Here is an 18,327-nt window from a genome sequence, read left to right as displayed (position 1 = left end):
CTCTGAGTTCAAGGCCAGCCTGGTCTACACAGTATGTTCCAGGACAGCCAGGGCTACACAGAGAAATCCTGCCTGGAAAAACAAACAAAAGCAAGTGACTAGTTGGCTAGAGTGGTTTCTTGGCTAGATGGCTCCCCCCTTGGCTAGGCAAGACCAGTGCTACTCTCCTGCTGTGCACCCTGTGATAATCTCAGTGAATGTCCAGACTTGAGCAGGCCGGCTGTCTGTCTACTGGACCACTGCTGGCTGTGCAGACACAGCTGTGCAGGGCTGCTTCCAGACTCCTCGATGTTTCTACAGAGGCAGTTGATGTCTGCAGCAAGCACATGTTGGAAGGAACAGGGAAGAGAGGGAGGCAAACATTTTGTATAATTACAACATTTAGCAAAGAGCATGCTCTTAAGGGAAATATTTTTAGTAAGATTTTGGGTTGCTTACTACACACAGAGCCATCTTGTGAAGCCACCTCCGCCCTCCGGCCCTATTCCTTTGCCCAATTGACCGCACACACTGGAAAAAGTAAATTTCAAAAAAAGCCAGTGTGTTCAACTGCTCTAAATTATCTGGGCCCGATTTTTTTCTATCCTTCCTTTACAGTCTTGACCACAGATGCCTAGGAAACAGTTATCGAAACAAGCATTTCTGATTGGCATCTCTGATTGCTGAGATAGCTGTCCTGCCTCGGGTACTCACCTGGAATCCTCATGTGATATTTTGAGCCTTTCATTTCCACTGCCTGTCAAGCAGGTTCTTCCTTCCGGTGCCTTTATTTGAGTGGTTCTGGCCACAACTGAAGGAACTGCAGATGCAAACTCAACTGGCTTTATCACTCAAACCAGAAACATCTTCCAGGTGTCTTAGAGTGCCTTGTGTGGCAACAACTGGAAACCACAAAATGTTCCCAAATGATGTTCCTTATTAGCTTTTGAAAACCAAAACAAGAATTTATTCTTGCGGGGTTGTGGATGAGTGATCTTTTCCCTTAGAGGACAGCGCGGCACGTTTGACAGATGTGTAAACTTTCAAGCGGTTTGCTTACAATGATTTTATAACGAGACCATTTAAACAGCACTGGAATATCAAAACACATAGGGAAGGTGGGAAATATATCACCTCCTGGCAGCTAAAGGGGAAAAAGCATGACGCATGAGGAATTACGTCTTGCTGATAATGTGAAGTACAGCAGCTTGTCATAAAAGTCAGTTTGCCAGGTGTTAGGCACTTGGGAGGTGAGGGTTCCAGGAAGATCGGGAGTCTGAGGGCATCCTCGGCTACATGGCAAGTTCAGAGTAGACCTTTGCTACGTGAGACCATGCCTTAAAGGAAAGTATGTCAACATTCTTTGCCTAAATTGTCAGGAGATCTTGTACTTCAAAATTGATGGAACACTTAACTGTAGGCAAGGCGCTGTGAGAACACTAAGATGCATAGGACAGGACCCTTATCCCTGAGAATATCGGGCTCCATGCAGGGGGTGGCGAGCTGACAGTTCTCGTACTGTCATTCAGGGTTGGTTGTTGTTTGTATGCTTGTTTGTTTTTGAGGCAGAGTCTCACTGTTACCCCTCTGTAGTCCAGGCTGCCTGGAACTCAAAGGAATTCACCTGCCTCTGCCTTCAGAGTGCTGGGGTGGAAGGCATGAGCCACCACACCTGACACAGCATCATACAGTTTCTTAACAGTGCTTGTCACAATACTTACTCTGTTGTAAAGACAGAGCGGTGGCTGGTAGAACAGACAGCACATTAACTATTCAATCCTCATAGCAGTACCAGCGAGGAAACTTGAACACAGTGGAACTCATGTATTCAGAGTCACACAGCTAATTGGGGTCAACCTGTCTCATTCTAGAGCCCGCATTTTTTAATTCCAGTGCTATACTAATCATTTATTGCCTGTTCTTTTACCATCTGCTTCCTGCTTCAAGTTGAGATGTAAACACATAAGAACAAAGTCCATGGCTGCGTTCTTACCTCCTACCCACATGAGCAAAATATGTGGCCTAGAATTTTAATTGAATCAATCAGGGAAAAAAAAGCCAATAAAATATACTTATTTCTTAAATTGTGTATATGGGTGTTTTGCCTGCATGTATGGCTACACACCATGTGCATTCAGTGAAAGGAGAGCCAGAAGATGTCAGTGGATTCCTCTGGAACTAGAGTTACAGACAGTTGTGAGCCGCCATGTCGGTGCTAGGAATCAAACCCGGGTCCTCTAGAATGGCAGTCAGTGCTCTTAACCACTGAGCTATTTCTCCATATATGATGTTGTTGATTTAAATAACAGAAAAAAAATCATGCCTGAGGCTAAAAACAGAAAGGTGAATGACCTAAACATCAAACACATGTTGCACCATGTTTTTTTTTTTCCTAGGCCCTGGCATCTTAAGAGGGTGCCAGGCCTGCCAAGACAGTCCTTCACCTGAACTGATTACAAAGAAGCCAGGGATATCAGGGGAGGGATCACATCCGGGCTCCTTGACCTGTGGGGTTTTCATGTCGCAGAGAGTTCCCTGTCTGTCCCCTCTGCAGATCTAGCACACATAGACTAGTAGTCTTCAGCCAGGTGAATCAACCAGGAACAAAGCCAGAGAAGAGCCAGGGGATGAAGGACTGTGTACCAGGTGTAATACCTGTGAGGTACAGAGCACAGGGTCCCCATCAGGGAGTTGTTAGCCGCCTTGGGTTTGAACCACAGATCTTGTTGAGGTCAGGACTGCACGCAGGCCAGCATGTGGAGAACATCTGGCCGTCTTTTCCCGTGTCCTCTCTGCTTTGTGCCTCAGCTATTTCATCCTTGATGTTTGTCTTCAGACCATTCGGTTCCCATTTCTTGACTCCCCTTCTATGACAAGTCTACCAGGAGGAAGGCTTTAAAACCTTGCACTGTGTCTGGGGACAGTGCTCCAACTTGTTTCAGTGTGCCGCTCTTCCCAGTCTCCTGTGGGCCTGCATCTTCTTTCCCTTCTCTGTATACTTGGCTATAGCACGTGAGGTGTGTGGATAGCTTGGACAAGTCCGCTGGGAAGGCTGAGTTACTATTAGCTGAAAGAAAATGACAACTCATTATACACATGAAACAAAGCTAGCTACTTAGGCCGACCAGAATAAACAGGTTAGTTTGGCCCTGCAAACTTCCTAAGATTTGAGGGAACCTTCGTGACTCAGCGGCGCTTCCTGCAGCCCGAGCCCTGATAGCATGGATTGATTCAGCCGAGGTAGTGACATCACAACTTGAGTGCTTGAGTCCTTTGGAAGTCTCTGAAGATTCAGTCTGGCGTGGGTACGACAGTAGGACTTAGGAACCAGAGAAAGGTAATGGGCCAGTGAGAGGGTTCCACCGGCAAAAGCGCTTACCGAGAAACCCTGACAACCTGAGTTTGGTCCCCAGAGCCCTTGTGAAAGGTAGGAGAGGGGAACTGACCCCAGAGAGCCACCTCTGACCTCCACGTGTGTTGTGTGTGCCCCACACGCATCATGCACACACAATAGTAAAGTTGTTGTTAATTTATGGTAAAGAATGCCCCTTTAGTCCTAACTCCATAGTTCTTAGTACAGCGCAGACTGTTAAGCGGTGTGGTCTTTCTCCTTCGACTCTTCCAGGATTTCCGTATGAAAAGGATCCCAGGCTATACTTCGATGACACCTGCGTGGTGCCCGAAAGACTGGAAGGTGAGGTGCCCGTCCGAGACCTGAAGCTGAGTGAGAGGGTTGACATGTCAATCCCAGCCCGTTCAGTGACTATAAATCATCAGCAACCACTGTTTTTTGTGCCAATCCCGGAGAAACTCCAACCTCAGGGATTATAACCTCTGTACCCCTGTCCCACGCAGGCAAGGTCAAGCAGGAGCCCACCCTTTACCGAGAGGGGCCCCCATACCAGAGACGAGGCTCCCTGCAGCTGTGGCAGTTCCTCGTCACCCTTCTTGATGACCCAGCCAATGCCCACTTCATCGCCTGGACTGGCCGAGGCATGGAATTTAAGCTGATAGAACCCGAGGAGGTGAGTCTGGGTGCCTTACTTGAATGCTGCTGTGACGAAACAGCATGACCGAGCAAACTTACACAAGAGTTTGGTTTAGACTTCCAGTTCCAGAGGGTTGGACTCTGGCACGGCGGGGAGCCCAGAGCTCCCAGCCCAAGTGCTAGCATGGAAGCAAAGAGAGCAGGAGCGCCGGAAGTGGCTCAGGGGCTTTGAAACCTCAAAGCCCACCTCCAAGGACGTACTTCCTCCAGCGAGGCCACGCCCCCTAGATTTCCCCAAGCGGCTCCGCCAACCCACTGGTGTTCAAATGCCGGAGCCTGTGGGGCACGTTTGGTCTTTAAACCACCACAGTCGGTGCTGGATGGGATGCGTGAGGCTTTTGTGTTTGAAGTGTGCCCTGCCTTCTCATTTTCCTCCCAGCTGGCGGGCGCGGCAGTGTTCTTCCTGTCCGTAGGACGGTTTTCTGCACGTTGCCAAACGAACAGGCAGAGTTCTCCATCCTAGAACATTTAAAGTGTTGTAACACTCCTAGGGAGAATAAACAAAAGTAATGGGTGAAGCCATGAAGAGTTAACCCTGATACAGGCTGTGCTTCCTATTAATGTTGTCCGTGACACAGACTCGACCCTGGTCTGTTACAGCTCGTGGCCGAGGCTGTATGAACAGACTGCATTTATCCTACTCCATACTTCTTTTCCTTTGTAACCTTCATTTATTTAATGTGTCTGCATACACATGCACTAAATTGGTGGCATGCGTGTGTAAGTCAGAGGACCACTTGTGGGGATCGGTTCACTCCTATATGTGGGTCTCAGGGATCAAACTCAAGTTGCCAGGATTAGTAGTGGCCGCAGGCGCCGTAACCTGCAACCTGCTGCTGAGCCATCTCACTGACCCCACCACGTGATTCACATGGCTCCAACTTGGGAAAATAAAACCACCAAAGCTAAGTCTTGAAGCTTAAGATCTTTTAAAGTATGCATTTGTTTTATAAAAATGTATGTGTGCATGCTTGGGTATATGTAGGTGGACTGTGTACGCGTGCGCAGTGCCTATGGAAGCCAGGAGAGGGTGTTGAATCCGCTGGAACTGGAGTTACTAGTGGTTGTTAGCTACTGTGTGGGCGCTGGGAATCAAACCTGGATCTTAACTGCTGAGCCAACTCTCCATCTAGCCCCAGAACGTAAATGCTTTTCTTTTCCTTTTTTTTTTTTTTTTTTTTTTTTTTTTTTTTTTTTTTTTTTGGTTTTTTCGAGACAGGGTTTCTCTGTGTAGCTTTGCGCCTTTCCTGGGACTAACTTGGTAGCCCAGGCTGGCCTCGAACTCACAGAGATCCGCCTGGCTCTGCCTCCCAAGTGCTGGGATTAAAGGCGTGCGCCACCACCGCCCGGCTTCTTTTCCTTTTTAAGTATGTTATGTAGGATCCTGGTTGTCACAGTTGTTAGGATTACTATTGCTGTGTTGCTGTGATAAAACACCGTGACCAAAGCAACTTGGGAGGAAATTTTTTTGTTGTTTGGCTTTGTTTTGATTTTATGGGATGTTGTTTATTTGTTTGGCTTTTGCTTCCACATCATTATTCATCATCCAGGGAGTCAAGGCAGGAACCTGGAGGCAGGAGCTGACACACAGGCCACGGGGAAGTGCTGCTTACTGGCTTGCTCAGCCTGCTTTCTTATGGGACCCAGGACCATCAACCAGCCCAGGGGTTTCCCCCCACCCACAGTGGAACTGGGCCCTCTCATGCCAATCACTAATTAGGAAAATACTCTACAGCAGTGGTTCTCAACCTCCCTAATGCTGCAACCCCTTAATGCAGTTCCTGGTGTTATGGTGACCCCTAACCATAAAATTATTTTCATCGCTACTTCCTAACTAATTTTGCTAATGTTATGAATCGTAACGTAAATATCTGATAGTTGGTCTACCAATCAGATCAGATATGCAGATCGTTTAAGGCGACCACTGAGAGAGGGTCGTCCAACACCCCTCCCAAAGGGGTCATGACCCACAGGTTGAGAACTGCTGCTCTACAGGCTTGCTTGTCGGCCCAATTTTACGGAGGCAATTTCTCTATTGAGGCCCCCTCAGAAAAGGATACATTGTTACCAGAGCTAACAACAGAAAAACCTAAGGCAGAACCCCACGGCCTTGTCTTCACTGAGGAAGATACACCCATAGGACCTGAACATACAACATAGAGAATTAAACCAGGTTATTAGTATATCCCATGCCAAAGGGAGTCATCTTCATTTCTGTTTGGTTTAGGGTTTAAAAAATTGTAGTTGGAAAAGATACAAACACATACACACACTCACTGGCTGGCATGCGCTTCTTTAATAGTGCGTGGTTAGGCAAACGCTGCCCCTGAGTTGGTACAGTAGAAATGGGAACAGCCCTCTGGGGAAGCATTCCATTAAGGACTGCAGAGTTGGCAGCAGAAGGCAACAACCTGACACTATGTTTGGATGGAAGAAGGACATGGTCTGAAAGTTGAGATATAGGATGGGGGGGGGGATGGAATAAAATCTTGGGGTGTCCTGCATTGGTAAAATAAGGCAGGCTTCATTTAAAGTAGTATAAAACATACATTCCTGGGGCTAGGGAGAAGGTTCAGCCAGCAGAGCGCCTGCCACGTAAGAATGGAGATTCCGTTGTGTATCCCCAACACCCATGTGAAATCCAGGCTCGGCGCCACACATCTGTAATCCCAGCATCCCGCGAGAAAAGACGGGCAGATCCCTGGAGCTCATTGGCTGGCTGTCCAGCCTAATCAAATGGATGAGTTCCAGGTTTAGAGAGAGGCTTGATCTCAGATAGTAGAAAACAGTCAAGGAAGACACGCAGCCTGGCCTCCAATGTGAACATAAGGCCACATACACACTCGTGTACATACACAAATGTCTACAGCATTCCCTGTCTCCTGTTCACCGAAAGGCTGTCAACATGGAGCACTACACACAGCCTCCGATTGGGCTCGGTTGTGTAGAGATGGAAGCTGAGCTCCATTTGTGCTGGGGGTGCGGGGGTCACTGCTTTCCTAATGATGCGGCCTGGCTTATGTGAGGCTTGGTGATGAGATGGTACCTTGACTCACCCAGGCTTGGGGAAGTGAAGGTAAGCTTGTCTTGTGGGCAGCCCTATTGATTCATCTCAGTCCACAAACAGGAGCTTTTATGGCTTGATTGCCACCGCCTCGGGCCTGAGCACAGGCTGTCCAGCTGCAGGTAAACCTGGTTATGAGCCTCTGTAAGGCTGTTATTGAATCTGCCGCTCTCCTACCAGCGGTACGGAAAATGATGAACAGATGGCAGAGGGCCCCTGCTTTCTTACTTAATGAAGGAACTGATATTAACCCAGAGTGCTCATAAATGCCAAGCGGCTCCAAGTCACACATGGGAAGCCATGGCAGCCCTGAGCCTCTCTGTTGATTGAGCAGCATTTTTAAAATAATAATAATTATTATTATATTATTATTGTTTTTATTGTTGGGCGGCACATCCAAGTTTGCATGTGCTGCATCAGAAGACAGCCTACAGGAGTGAATTCTCTCTCCCATGTGGGTCCAGAAGATCCAATCCTGGGAAGCACATGCCTCCGCCCACTGAGCCGCCCCACCACTTCCAACATTGTTTCTTTAGGAACTGCGTTTTACACCCTACCTTGAGGTCTCTGGCATCCCCGTGCTCCTTAATGCCGGGCCCTTTGAAATCTTTGGCGCACTGAGCCTTGGCCTGCACAGTGCTTGACTTTTTCCTCTTCTGTTCCTTGTGTAACTGTGACAGCCCTGTCCTTGTTAATGTCAGGAAGATACCACCAGCTCCCGGGGAAAGCTGTAAGAACTTGTCACGGGGGAGCTTAAAGGGTGAAGCAGAGGAGGAAGCTGTTGGGGATGTAATTGTAGGCAGCTGTGTGGCTGAGTAGTGCACTCTGGGTAATTATCCATAATATCCATTACACTGTGCATGGAAATTGTGGTTTTAGAACTGCGTTTTGGCAGGCCCCTAATCAAATGTCTTTTGATAGTCATCCAGCTTAGCACCCTCTCAATTATGACTGACTCGGCTTTAATCTGGAGCCATTTTAACTGTGAATCTGCATTAATATGAATATTTGTTGGGGGGGGTAGGGTTGTTTGTGAACATGTGGCAGATAAATGATGCCATGGGAGGTTTTAAAGGCTGGGCTGCTGGAGAGAGCCACGCCTTGTTCTGTGACTGCTTGTTCTTTGAAGAGGAATGAGTGCGGTCGTCCGTCTGTCCGTCCGCCCCGCCCCCCAGCCTCAGCTCCCAAAGTATGTATTCTATAACTTATACTTGGGGAACAGAAAGAAGGAGCGAGCTGGCAACGTGCTCTCTCGTGCTCTTCCTGACACCAAATAGGGGCTGCCCAAGTCTGCAGCTGCATCACGCACTGCTGTGGAGGGAGGAGTGTGGAGAGGCCACTGAATCATAGGGCACCAGCCTGGAGGATGAGTCAGTAACTATCCCTACCGGAGCAGCTTTGCAGTCTGCACATACACAGAACCGCTCTCCAGTTAGCTGTTGCATGTGCTGGCGGCAAAGCGGGGGGGGGGGGGGGGGGGGGGGGGCTGAAGACCAGGCAGACTGTTTTCCACCACCCAGGGGAGGAAAGAGACTCAGCCAGCCGCCCTGACGTTCCCCGTCACTTCCAGCAGACAGGTTGGCAGAGTGTGGGTTGCTGTCAAACCTTGCAGGACTGAGATTAACTTAGCAAATTTCTCTTTTTACCAGTATTTCCATTGATTGGAAATATTTCTCTTTGCCAGATAGATGGGTTAGTGCACAACTTGAATCCCAGCACTTCAGAGGCCAAGACAAGTGGATCTCTGTGAATTGAGACCAGCCTGAGTTCTAAGCTAGCCACAGCTACATAAGATGACCCTGTCTCAAATAAAAAGGACTTCTAACCAAGATTCAGTTTTTGCTAAGTTTTGCCTTTGGGCCTTTTATTTATTTATTTATTTATTTATTTATTTATTTATTTATTTATTTATTTATTTATTTATTTATTTTTTGACGGTAGACTTGAGATGATAAAAAATGGAGCAAAGGAGAGCCCCAAGATTCGTGGTTGCCTGAGAGACACTAAACAATAAGCGGAAATTGAACTTGCACGGGATTTCTTGCAGGGCAAAGTAGAAATGGTAGCTGGTGGATTGCTCTGATATAATTAGGACAGATGAGTTCTTCCTTCCCAGATTGTCTCTGGTGTTTGCTCGAGGTCACTTTAGAATCCTGAATTCAGGAGAGTTTCTGCCACACCCCTGCCCCTCACATAGTTGATGTGATCTGCCGTTTTCTCTCCACCTACCTCTACGTTTAACCTTTAGCTTTCTCAGCTGGAGTGTGTGTGTCTGTCTGTCTCAAAAGAGCAAGTTGGGGTTGGTGGTGCTTGCCTGTGATCCAAGTAACTGGGAAGCAGAGGCGGAAAGATGGCGAGTTTGATGCCAGCCTGTGCTATATAGAGAGATCCTGTCTCCAAATAACACATAATTTAGAAAAACTTCAAAAGGATGTAGTTAGGTGGTCTTTTTTGAAGTTTCTAAAGGTGACTAAAATGAAGACGTCAGAGAGCTCACGTTTGCACGGTTGATCTGCCTTGACAGGCAGCCTCCCAAGTGGGATCGTGAAAGTTTAGATGCTGGAGAACAGAACTTGCTGCCCTGTTAGCTGAGTAGAGTCTAGGAGGAAACACACACACACACACACACACACACACACACACACACACACACACACACACACACACACACACACCCGCTGTAACGCCTTTGCCCAGAGCTCCAATTACATCTCCCCATCCCTGCCCCTCAAGTCGACTGGGTTGCTGTAATGCCCTTTAGAACCATGTGAGAAGCCCCGTTAATTTTTCATGAAATGGATAATGGTGCTGGGCGCTTTACTGTCCATTCTGTGGGTCTGCTGGGAGTGAAGGGCTGGTTGGCAGCAGGCTGAAATGATCTGAATCCCCCTTAGTCCGCAAGCTGCAATAAGTAAACATCTCCCAGCCCCTCTCCAATCTTATTAGAATTGAACTTCGGCTCTGCAGGCCATTAGCAACTCACTAGCGTGTTCCTCATGTTTCAGGAATGACCGTTCCAATTATTCCTTATTGACTGCTACAGAAGCCATAGCACTTAATGGCAATATGTTAATGGTCCATGAGTATTGGTCAATAATTCATAAATGGAGAAATAGTAGAGGGCCTGTATCCTCTGGGATGCTAACCAAGTCCTCTGCAGTCTTACAGTGTTAGGAGTCTTCACCCCCTAAGAACTGTGGCCGAATCATCACCTGTACTTAATATTTGATCTTGAGAGAATTAAACGCTTTACTTTCCAAGTTAGAGAAACTAATCATTACAGAACAGTCACTGAGCGCATCTTTGCTGTCTTGTCATTTCAGGTTGCTCGGCGTTGGGGCATCCAGAAGAACCGGCCAGCCATGAACTATGACAAGCTGAGCCGCTCTCTACGCTATTACTATGAAAAGGGCATCATGCAGAAGGTGAGCAACTTCAGATGCTTACATCCCTCTGCTGCTTTCAAGGAATGTCCCTAACCTGTAATAAGGCCATTTACAGTAACTAGAAGAAAGCGTGAGCCTCGTGAGTCTGGTAGAAAAGAACCTGGAAAACACAAAAAGACAGGAATTATAAGACAGAGTGACATATACCTATAATGTCGGCCCTTGGAAGGTAGAGGCAGGAGGATCAAAAATTCAAGGCCAGTTCACCCATATATCAAATTCTAGGCCAGCCTGGGCTACATAAGATCCTGTCTTCAGGGGTTGGGAATTATCTCAGTGGTAGAGTGCTTGCTAGGCCCTGGGTTCGGTCCTCAGCTCTGTTTTAAAAAAAAAAAAAGATTCTGTCTCCAAAAACTTGAAAAGGAGACAAATAGGATATTTAAAGTCCTTTTAGAACTGCAGAGATGGTTCAGCATTTGAGAGTTCTTGCTGCTCTCGAAGGACCTGACTTCAGATTTCAGTACCCATTACCACGGATATGCTGTTCGTCTCCCCAGATGGGTCTAGCATTCACACACTGGGGCAGCCTTTATGACACAGGTTGTATGTCCTTCCCCAAAATGCTTTGAACAAGAAGCATTTAACATTTTGAAGTTTAATTTAAAAAAAAAAAATTTAGAGTATTTGCATAGACTTTACCAGTTAATCTGTGCAGCTGTCCTGCCGTCAATTTTGTGGGATTTTTATCCTTCCCTCCCCACCAACAAAACCCCATACTCATTAGCATTTACTTCCCACCCCTCCCTCCGACCCACTTAGTATCAGACCAAATCTCAAATACAGGAGAAAGCATCATTTTATTAGTTACTTTTCTGTTGCTCTGATTAAGACACCATGACCAAGCTGAGCAGCAGTGACACAAACCCCAGCACTCGGGAGGCAGAGGCAGGTGGACATCGGTGAGTTCAAGGCCAGCCTGGGCTACAGAGCCAGTTCCAGGGCAGCCAGGGCTATACACAGAAACCCTGTCTTGGGAAGAGGAAGAATAGAAAAACAAAAAACAAAAACACCCCACCATGACCAACCATCATGTAGAAGGATTTATTTGGGCTTCTGGTTTAAGAGTCCCTGGTGGCAGGAAGTGGCAGACATTGTGGCAGGAATGAGCTGAGAGCTCACATCCTGAACCACAAGCCGGAACTGGCACAAGGCTATGAAACCTCAGAGCACTTCCCCAGTTGTGTACTTCCCCCACAAGGCCACACCTCCTAAGCCTCCCCAAATAGTGCCACTAACTAGGGACCAAGTTGTTCAGATGCCTGAAATTATGAGTGCCCGTGGCCTGTGTGTCAGCTCCTGCCTCCAGGTTCCTGCCTTATCTTCCTGGATGATGAATAATGATGTGGAAGCAAAAGCCAAACAAATAAACAACATCCCATAAAATCAAAACAAAACCAAACAACAAAAAAATTTCCTCCCAAGTTGCTTTGGTCACGGTGTTTTATCACAGCAACACAGCAATAGTAATCCTAACAACTGTGACAACCAGGATCCTACATAACATACTTAAAAAGGAAAAGAAGCCGGGCGGTGGTGGCGCACGCCTTTAATCCCAGCACTTGGGAGGCAGAGCCAGGCGGATCTCTGTGAGTTCGAGGCCAGCCTGGGCTACCAAGTTAGTCCCAGGAAAGGCGCAAAGCTACACAGAGAAACCCTGTCTCGAAAAAACCAAAAAAAAAAAAAAAAAACCAAAAAAAAAAAAAAAAAAAAAAAAAAAGGAAAAGAAAAGCATTTACGTTCTGGGGCTAGATGGAGAGTTGGCTCAGCAGTTAAGATCCAGGTTTGATTCCCAGCGCCCACATAGTAGCTAACAACCACTAGTAACTCCATTTCCAGCGGATTCAACACCCTCTCCTGGCTTCCATAGGCACTGCGTGCGCACGCACACGCGCGCACACACGCGTGCACACGGTCCACCTACATATACCCAAGCATGCACACATACATTTTTATAAAACAAATACATACTTTAAAAGATTTTAAGCTTCACGACTAAGCTCCAACCTTATTCCCAGAGCTCCAGATCAAATATGAAGGACTGTAATCCGAGGCACAGTGGCTTAGAACTAAGAAGGAAGAGTTGCCCCTCTTACTGACTCTTGATGTCCAAGTGTGGGACAACCCAGAAGTGTGGCTCTGGCGGGTTCTTAGTCGGTAGCCTGTTTGGTCAGGTAACTTCTCATATCCCTTACGGAGAAAATGCAGCACCCTGCCGTAATTTCAGTGTAATACATCTGAAAGTATCTAAGGAATAATAATGTGCTCCCCGTTGCTTTATTATAACTGTGGCTGGATGAGATGGTTTAAAAGGCTAAACAGCCTGTGGGTGTCACAGGTGGTTCATGGAGCAGAGTTAAGACTTAGTGATGGCACCCGTGCTGGGAGCCAGGCTGCTTTTGGCTTGTTGCCATGCCACCCACACAAGAACTGAACGTATACAGAGCCTGCGTTGGTAGCCCGGGCATGTGGTCCCTTAAGAGGCTAAGGCAGGAGGATTTTAAATTCAAGGCTAACCTGAGCTCCGTAGTGAGTTCCAGTTCAGCTTTGGCTGCATAGTGAAGACTCCATCCTAAAATCAACAAATCAATGGATGAATGAACAAATGAGACGTCGGGATGATCAATGATGTACATCTCCTGCCCCCAAAGCTTGCTTGGGTGCCTGTGTTCTCTGTGCTGATAAGCCTGGTTCCCTGATTTCTAGAGACGGCAGCAGAATTAAACACCAGACCTGGGGAGCAGGGGCCAGGCTTCAGTTAACACTGGGATGTGAGATCTCAGCAGAATGACAGTTCTGGGCTAGCCCAGCCATTGGGGTATTTTAGTCTTAACACGCTTGCTTACGTAATCGGGAATTGTAGCTGCTCTCCTTACGATGCCTGACAGTTAGATTTGCCTGTCAGGAATCTGTCCCTTCTCTTGCTGTTGTTAAAGGGCCAGCAGGGCCTGCGTAATCACGGACTTGTCAGCTGTGTGACAAGGTCCTTGAATAATCACTGCCTTAGTGAACGATCAAGTGTGAATATATGTGGACACAAAGGTAGGGGAATTTTAAATTCAAGACCAGCCTGAGCTGCCTCGTGAGTTCCAGTGCAGTAGACCCGTGAACGAGCGGAAGCGGCAGATATGTCAGAAGCAGGGTTTTTGGCTTGGAACATACTTAAGTTCCACAGAGGCTGCCTTAATCACATTCTTAACCCAGGCTTGGGAGCTTGCTCAGTGGTTAGAGTTTTTCCCATGTGAGGGGGCTGGAGTTCAGAACCCCAGATACGTTGTACGCGCATATAGGGCTCATCTGCACTTCCCGCCCCGGAATTCAGCTGAATCGATCGCTAAAGCTACTTCAGCAAGCTCTGGGTCTGACGGAAGAGTCCCTGCCTTGAAGAATAAGGTGAAAGAGTGATGCCGTGGGCCTCTGCACGTACTTCGCACGTGTGCGCGCGCGCGCGCGCACACACACACACACACACACACACACACACACACACACACACACACGAGAAAAGTAGCTGGGGGCTCTGAACCCCTCCAAATAGCACTTCCATCCTGGAAATGTGGTCTGGCATCTGCATTGTGTCTTTAAGTCCCTGAATCAACCCTAGTGCAGCCAGGCTGCCTGAGCTGTCAGGTAAGACAGAGTGAGGCTTGCTGCTAAAAGCCTAACTGGCATGTGTTTGAAATTCAAATGCCCTCTTTTAAAATACTGAGCTGTGGTGTCAACAAAACCCTTGGCAGGTAACAGGTCCCTGAGATGCATGCGATTAGAATAATCAGCTACCAATTGGCCCTTTGGTTCTTGACTCCTTGAGAGATTGGTACCTTAAAAATTCTTTGCTCGGGCCCCATACCTTGTTCCAGCTGAGCCTTGTCTTGTGTGTTCTCATACAGGTGGCTGGGGAACGGTACGTCTACAAATTTGTCTGTGACCCGGATGCGCTCTTCTCCATGGCCTTCCCAGACAATCAGCGTCCGTTCCTGAAGGCAGAGTCCGAATGTCCCCTCAACGAGGAGGACACCCTGCCACTGACTCACTTCGAAGACAACCCTGCTTACCTCCTGGACATGGATCGCTGCAGCGGCCTCCCCTACGCTGAAGGCTTCGCTTACTAAGTTTCTGAATGGCTGAGTGGCCAAACCCTAGAGCTAGCAGCCCCCATTCAGGCAAATGAGGGCAGTGGTTTTGTTTGTGTTCTTGGCTGTTCCTAAAGCTTGCCCTTCGAGTATTATCTGGAGAACCCAAGCCGTCTCTGGATTGACACCCTTAAAGACAAATACCTTGGCTAGGGAGTGGGAACAGGGAGAGACAGGAAAACCACCGAGCGGCTGGTGATTCTGATAGAGTCCTGGGAAGAGATGAAAGTGGAGCCTCCTTGCCATCATGGACAATATGTGCAGAGCAATACCTTGTTCAGGTTAGCGCCCACGAAAGGGGACCGAGTGTATGACAATCTGCGTTGAGCATGTACTACTAAATGCCTTTACCTAGAAGGGCTTTGACTTGCACAATTCTTTGGAAAGAAACCGCACACCCATAGGAAAGCAGAAAGGCTGGCTTGGGGGGGGGTGGCTCAGATTACTAAGGCTTGAATTTTGCAAAGCTCCTGCATCTCCGTTTGGAATGTTTCCCCTTAGTCCAGAACCGGGGCAGCCAGGGCAGCTGTTACCCACTCCATGGTTCTCTGACCACCGCTCCTCTCGAGCCTTTCAGCCAGAGTGGTCACCATGTAGATCAAGCCCCTCTCCTCCCAGTCACGTGGCTGAGTGTAGATGGCTTTGGTTTTAGAAGAAAGGTGATAAACACTTGACAGTATTTTGTTTTGCTTTGATTTGGGGGGGATCATTTTGTTTTGGTGGTTGTTTTGGGGGAAAAACAGTTTATATAAACTGATTTTTGTAGTTTTGGTATTTAAAGCAAAAAAAACAAACAAAAACTTTTTGGTAACTGCACTAAATCCCTTACGTAGCCAGGGCCGTGCCCACTTAGGAAGACGCCGCAGCTTGAGAGGGGCTCGGCTGGGGCTTCCCTTTGCCATGGAGAAGCCTGCTCGGTGCCTTGGGCACCAGACAACCTGTTGAAACACTTACACCTGATTTGTACATTTTTGAAGTGTGCAGGGCAGCCTGGACACAGCTTAGATCCCATGTGTATAGCTCTTCTTGCTCACTAACTTGCCCTCTCTGGGAAGCAGATGTACATACTCCATGTCATGTCCATGGAACACCTGGTCACCTGGTGGGAACCTAATAGACATCAGTTTCTGTTCCCCTTTTCCTTTCAGTTTTGGACCTGCATAATGGTTCCCTGGGGTCTGAGATTTGCCTGTCACTGGCAGGTAAAGCAGTGCCAGCTAGCATTCTGGCTTCCTGCTCCTCTCTTTTCTTTTTTCAGCTTTTATTCTGATTGCTGTATTATATTGGGAATGTTTTAAACCACCAAACTGAAGCTGTATGAAAATTGGGTTTGGAGTGGACGGAAGTCACCAGGGAGTGCCAGCATCTGGCTGCTGCCCAACCTGTTGACGGGAGTCTCTGCCGTCCTTGACACTCCACACACATGCAGAGTGTTCCTCATGTGCAGGACACAGAGCTGACTTGAGTGTAGGACGGGCGTTGCTGTCCTACAGTGAGGCACTCCACAGCACACTTGTGAGGAGGTTCACAGGGATGAGGGGTGCATTTTGTAACTGAGGAACTAAGGTTTTCCTCCTGAAAGCTAGTCAGCCCCAAGGTGTCAAGCCCGAAGCTCGGGCCTTAATGAGCATTGTTCTCTAATGAAAGGACTTTTTCTAAAGCATATTTATAGCTTTCTAATCTACACATAGTCTATACATAGCTGCGAATTTTACCCGGCTGGCTAGAGATTTTATTTGTTGTAAATGCTGTATAGATTGGTTTTCTGTTTGTCTGTTTGTTTGTTTTCTCTTCCTCTCTTTACTTATACTGGTTTGGGGTTTTTTGTTGTTTTGTTTTTTAATGAATTTATGCTGTTTGAGTGGGTATGAAGAGAACCTTCTGTGACCTGAGCTGCCCTGCCCTGCTGCGACTGCACGGCGCGCTGGAAGGGACATAGGACAGCAGCAGCAGCGTCACTTTGCATTCCCATCCGACTCATGTACCCGTACCCCCGATAGCTGTTTCCCTTCAGGGTGTGGGGGTTCTTTCCTTCATTTGCTTCTTTTCCAGAGTGTGGAAAGTCTACAGTGCAGAAAGGCTTTAGCCTGCCAGTTGACTTGAGATATTTCCCTCCCTGCGCAGGGCTGTGTACATCCTGCCGAGCTGCGTTATATTCTGTACTGTGTACAATAAAGAAGTTTGCTTTCCTTTATACGCTCCTGAAACCTGCCTCTTTCTTGCCCTCCGTGTTTTAATTTTCCAGCAAGCAAGAGCCTGGGCTCCCTCTGCACTCCCTCCCCCTCCCCCAGCCCCTGATGTCTTCGACATTTAGCCTTATTAATGGATGATGGAGTTTGGAAGAAGTGAAGGGTTAAAAGTCTCATCCATGAGGCCGGCCTGGTCCACAGAGCGGATCCCAAGACGGCCAGAGCCCTACAGAGAAACCCTGTTTTGAAAAGCAGAGACACCTTCCTTGGATGGGGTTTATGGCACAACTAACAGGGTGTCTGGCCATCCCATCACCAGAGTAGGTCAGTTCCTGCCGTCTCTCGACCATTGCCAGCAGTCTTTTGTGGGGGTATCTTTGTGGATCTCCGTGGGCCTCCCTAGCTCTCTGCTTCCTCCCCTTCTCATGTGGTCTTCATTTACCATGGTCTCCTATTCCTTGTTCTCCCTCTCTTTTCTTGGAATCTGGATGCAGACATCCACGGCTGGGCCCCTGGTGGAGCACTGGGAGTCTAATTAGTGAGAAAGAAGAGGGTTTATATGAGCGAGAATTGTTGAAGCCAAGGTTGGATAAAGCACAGGGACAAATAACCAAATGAATGGAAGCACAGGATCTATGAACCAAAGGCTGAGGGGCCCCCAACTGGATCAGGCCCCCTGAATGGGTGAGACAGTCATTTGGCTTGATCTGTTTGGGAGGCAGCTGTGTGTTGGTGCCGGGTCCTGGGCTCGTTGCATGAGTTGGCTGTTTGAATCCTGGGACCTATGCAGGGACGCTTGGCTCGGTCTGGGAGAGGGGGAATGGACCTGGCTGGACTGAGTCTACCAGTTCGATCCCGGTCCTCGGGGGAGACCTTGATCTGGAGGAGGTGGGAATGGGGGGTGGGGGAGGGGGAGGGGGAGGGGGGCGAGAGTGGGAGAACAGGGGAATCTGTGGCTATTATGTTGAACTAAATGATGTTGTAAAATAAATTTACTAAAAAAAAAAAAAAAAAAAAAAAAAAGAAAGAAAAGCAGAGACACAAAAACAAGAATCTGACCCCAGGGGTTGGAGGCAGGGATCCTACCCCAACACAAGGTGAGCTAAAATTGCCCCCAGGACCGCTTAGTAATTTTTTTCTCCTTAAAGCATGATTCGTTTGAACCTTGGATTGTGTGCAAAGATTAACTAGGCAGGGTTTTTGAGTCACAGAGTTTCTTTCTGGCTCAGCCCCTTTGGTTGGTATTTTGAAAACTGGTAAGCAACAAAGACCATGTCCTGATTTTCTCCCAACAGGTTTTGCTTTGGACACATGAAATACTTTATTGATGATAGTCCCTCAAAAGAACTAGTGTGTGTGTGTGTGTGTGTGTGTGTGTGTGTGTGTGTGTGTGTGTATTGATAGTCCCTCAAAAGAGCTGTTTATATTTTTTTCCTGGCATCTTTCCTCCATGGCCATCTCTTGGGGAAAA

At 47.7% G+C, this 18,327-nt stretch overlaps 1 protein-coding gene across 2 annotated transcripts in view; it reads left to right on the top strand.

The window, feature by feature from the left end:
* Positions 1-16,861, top strand: part of Etv5 (ETS variant transcription factor 5) — a 62,903-nt gene extending 46,042 nt beyond the window's left edge. For both annotated transcript variants that reach the window (XM_006985050.4, XM_016003617.3), the window contains 4 exons: positions 3,605-3,673; positions 3,835-4,004; positions 10,415-10,516; positions 14,425-16,861. In XM_006985050.4, coding sequence (XP_006985112.2) covers positions 3,605-3,673; positions 3,835-4,004; positions 10,415-10,516; positions 14,425-14,646 — 563 coding nt within the window. In that variant the 3' untranslated portion in view covers positions 14,647-16,861. The remainder of the gene's footprint in view (positions 1-3,604; positions 3,674-3,834; positions 4,005-10,414; positions 10,517-14,424) is intronic.
* Positions 16,862-18,327: the final 1,466 nt, after the last annotated feature.

This window comes from Peromyscus maniculatus, chromosome 12, assembly GCF_049852395.1.
Source record: "Peromyscus maniculatus bairdii isolate BWxNUB_F1_BW_parent chromosome 12, HU_Pman_BW_mat_3.1, whole genome shotgun sequence".
NCBI classification, from domain to species: domain Eukaryota; kingdom Metazoa; phylum Chordata; class Mammalia; order Rodentia; family Cricetidae; genus Peromyscus; species Peromyscus maniculatus.
The sequence above is the reverse complement of the archived record's forward strand: the minus strand, read 5'-3'. Positions and strand labels throughout refer to the sequence as shown.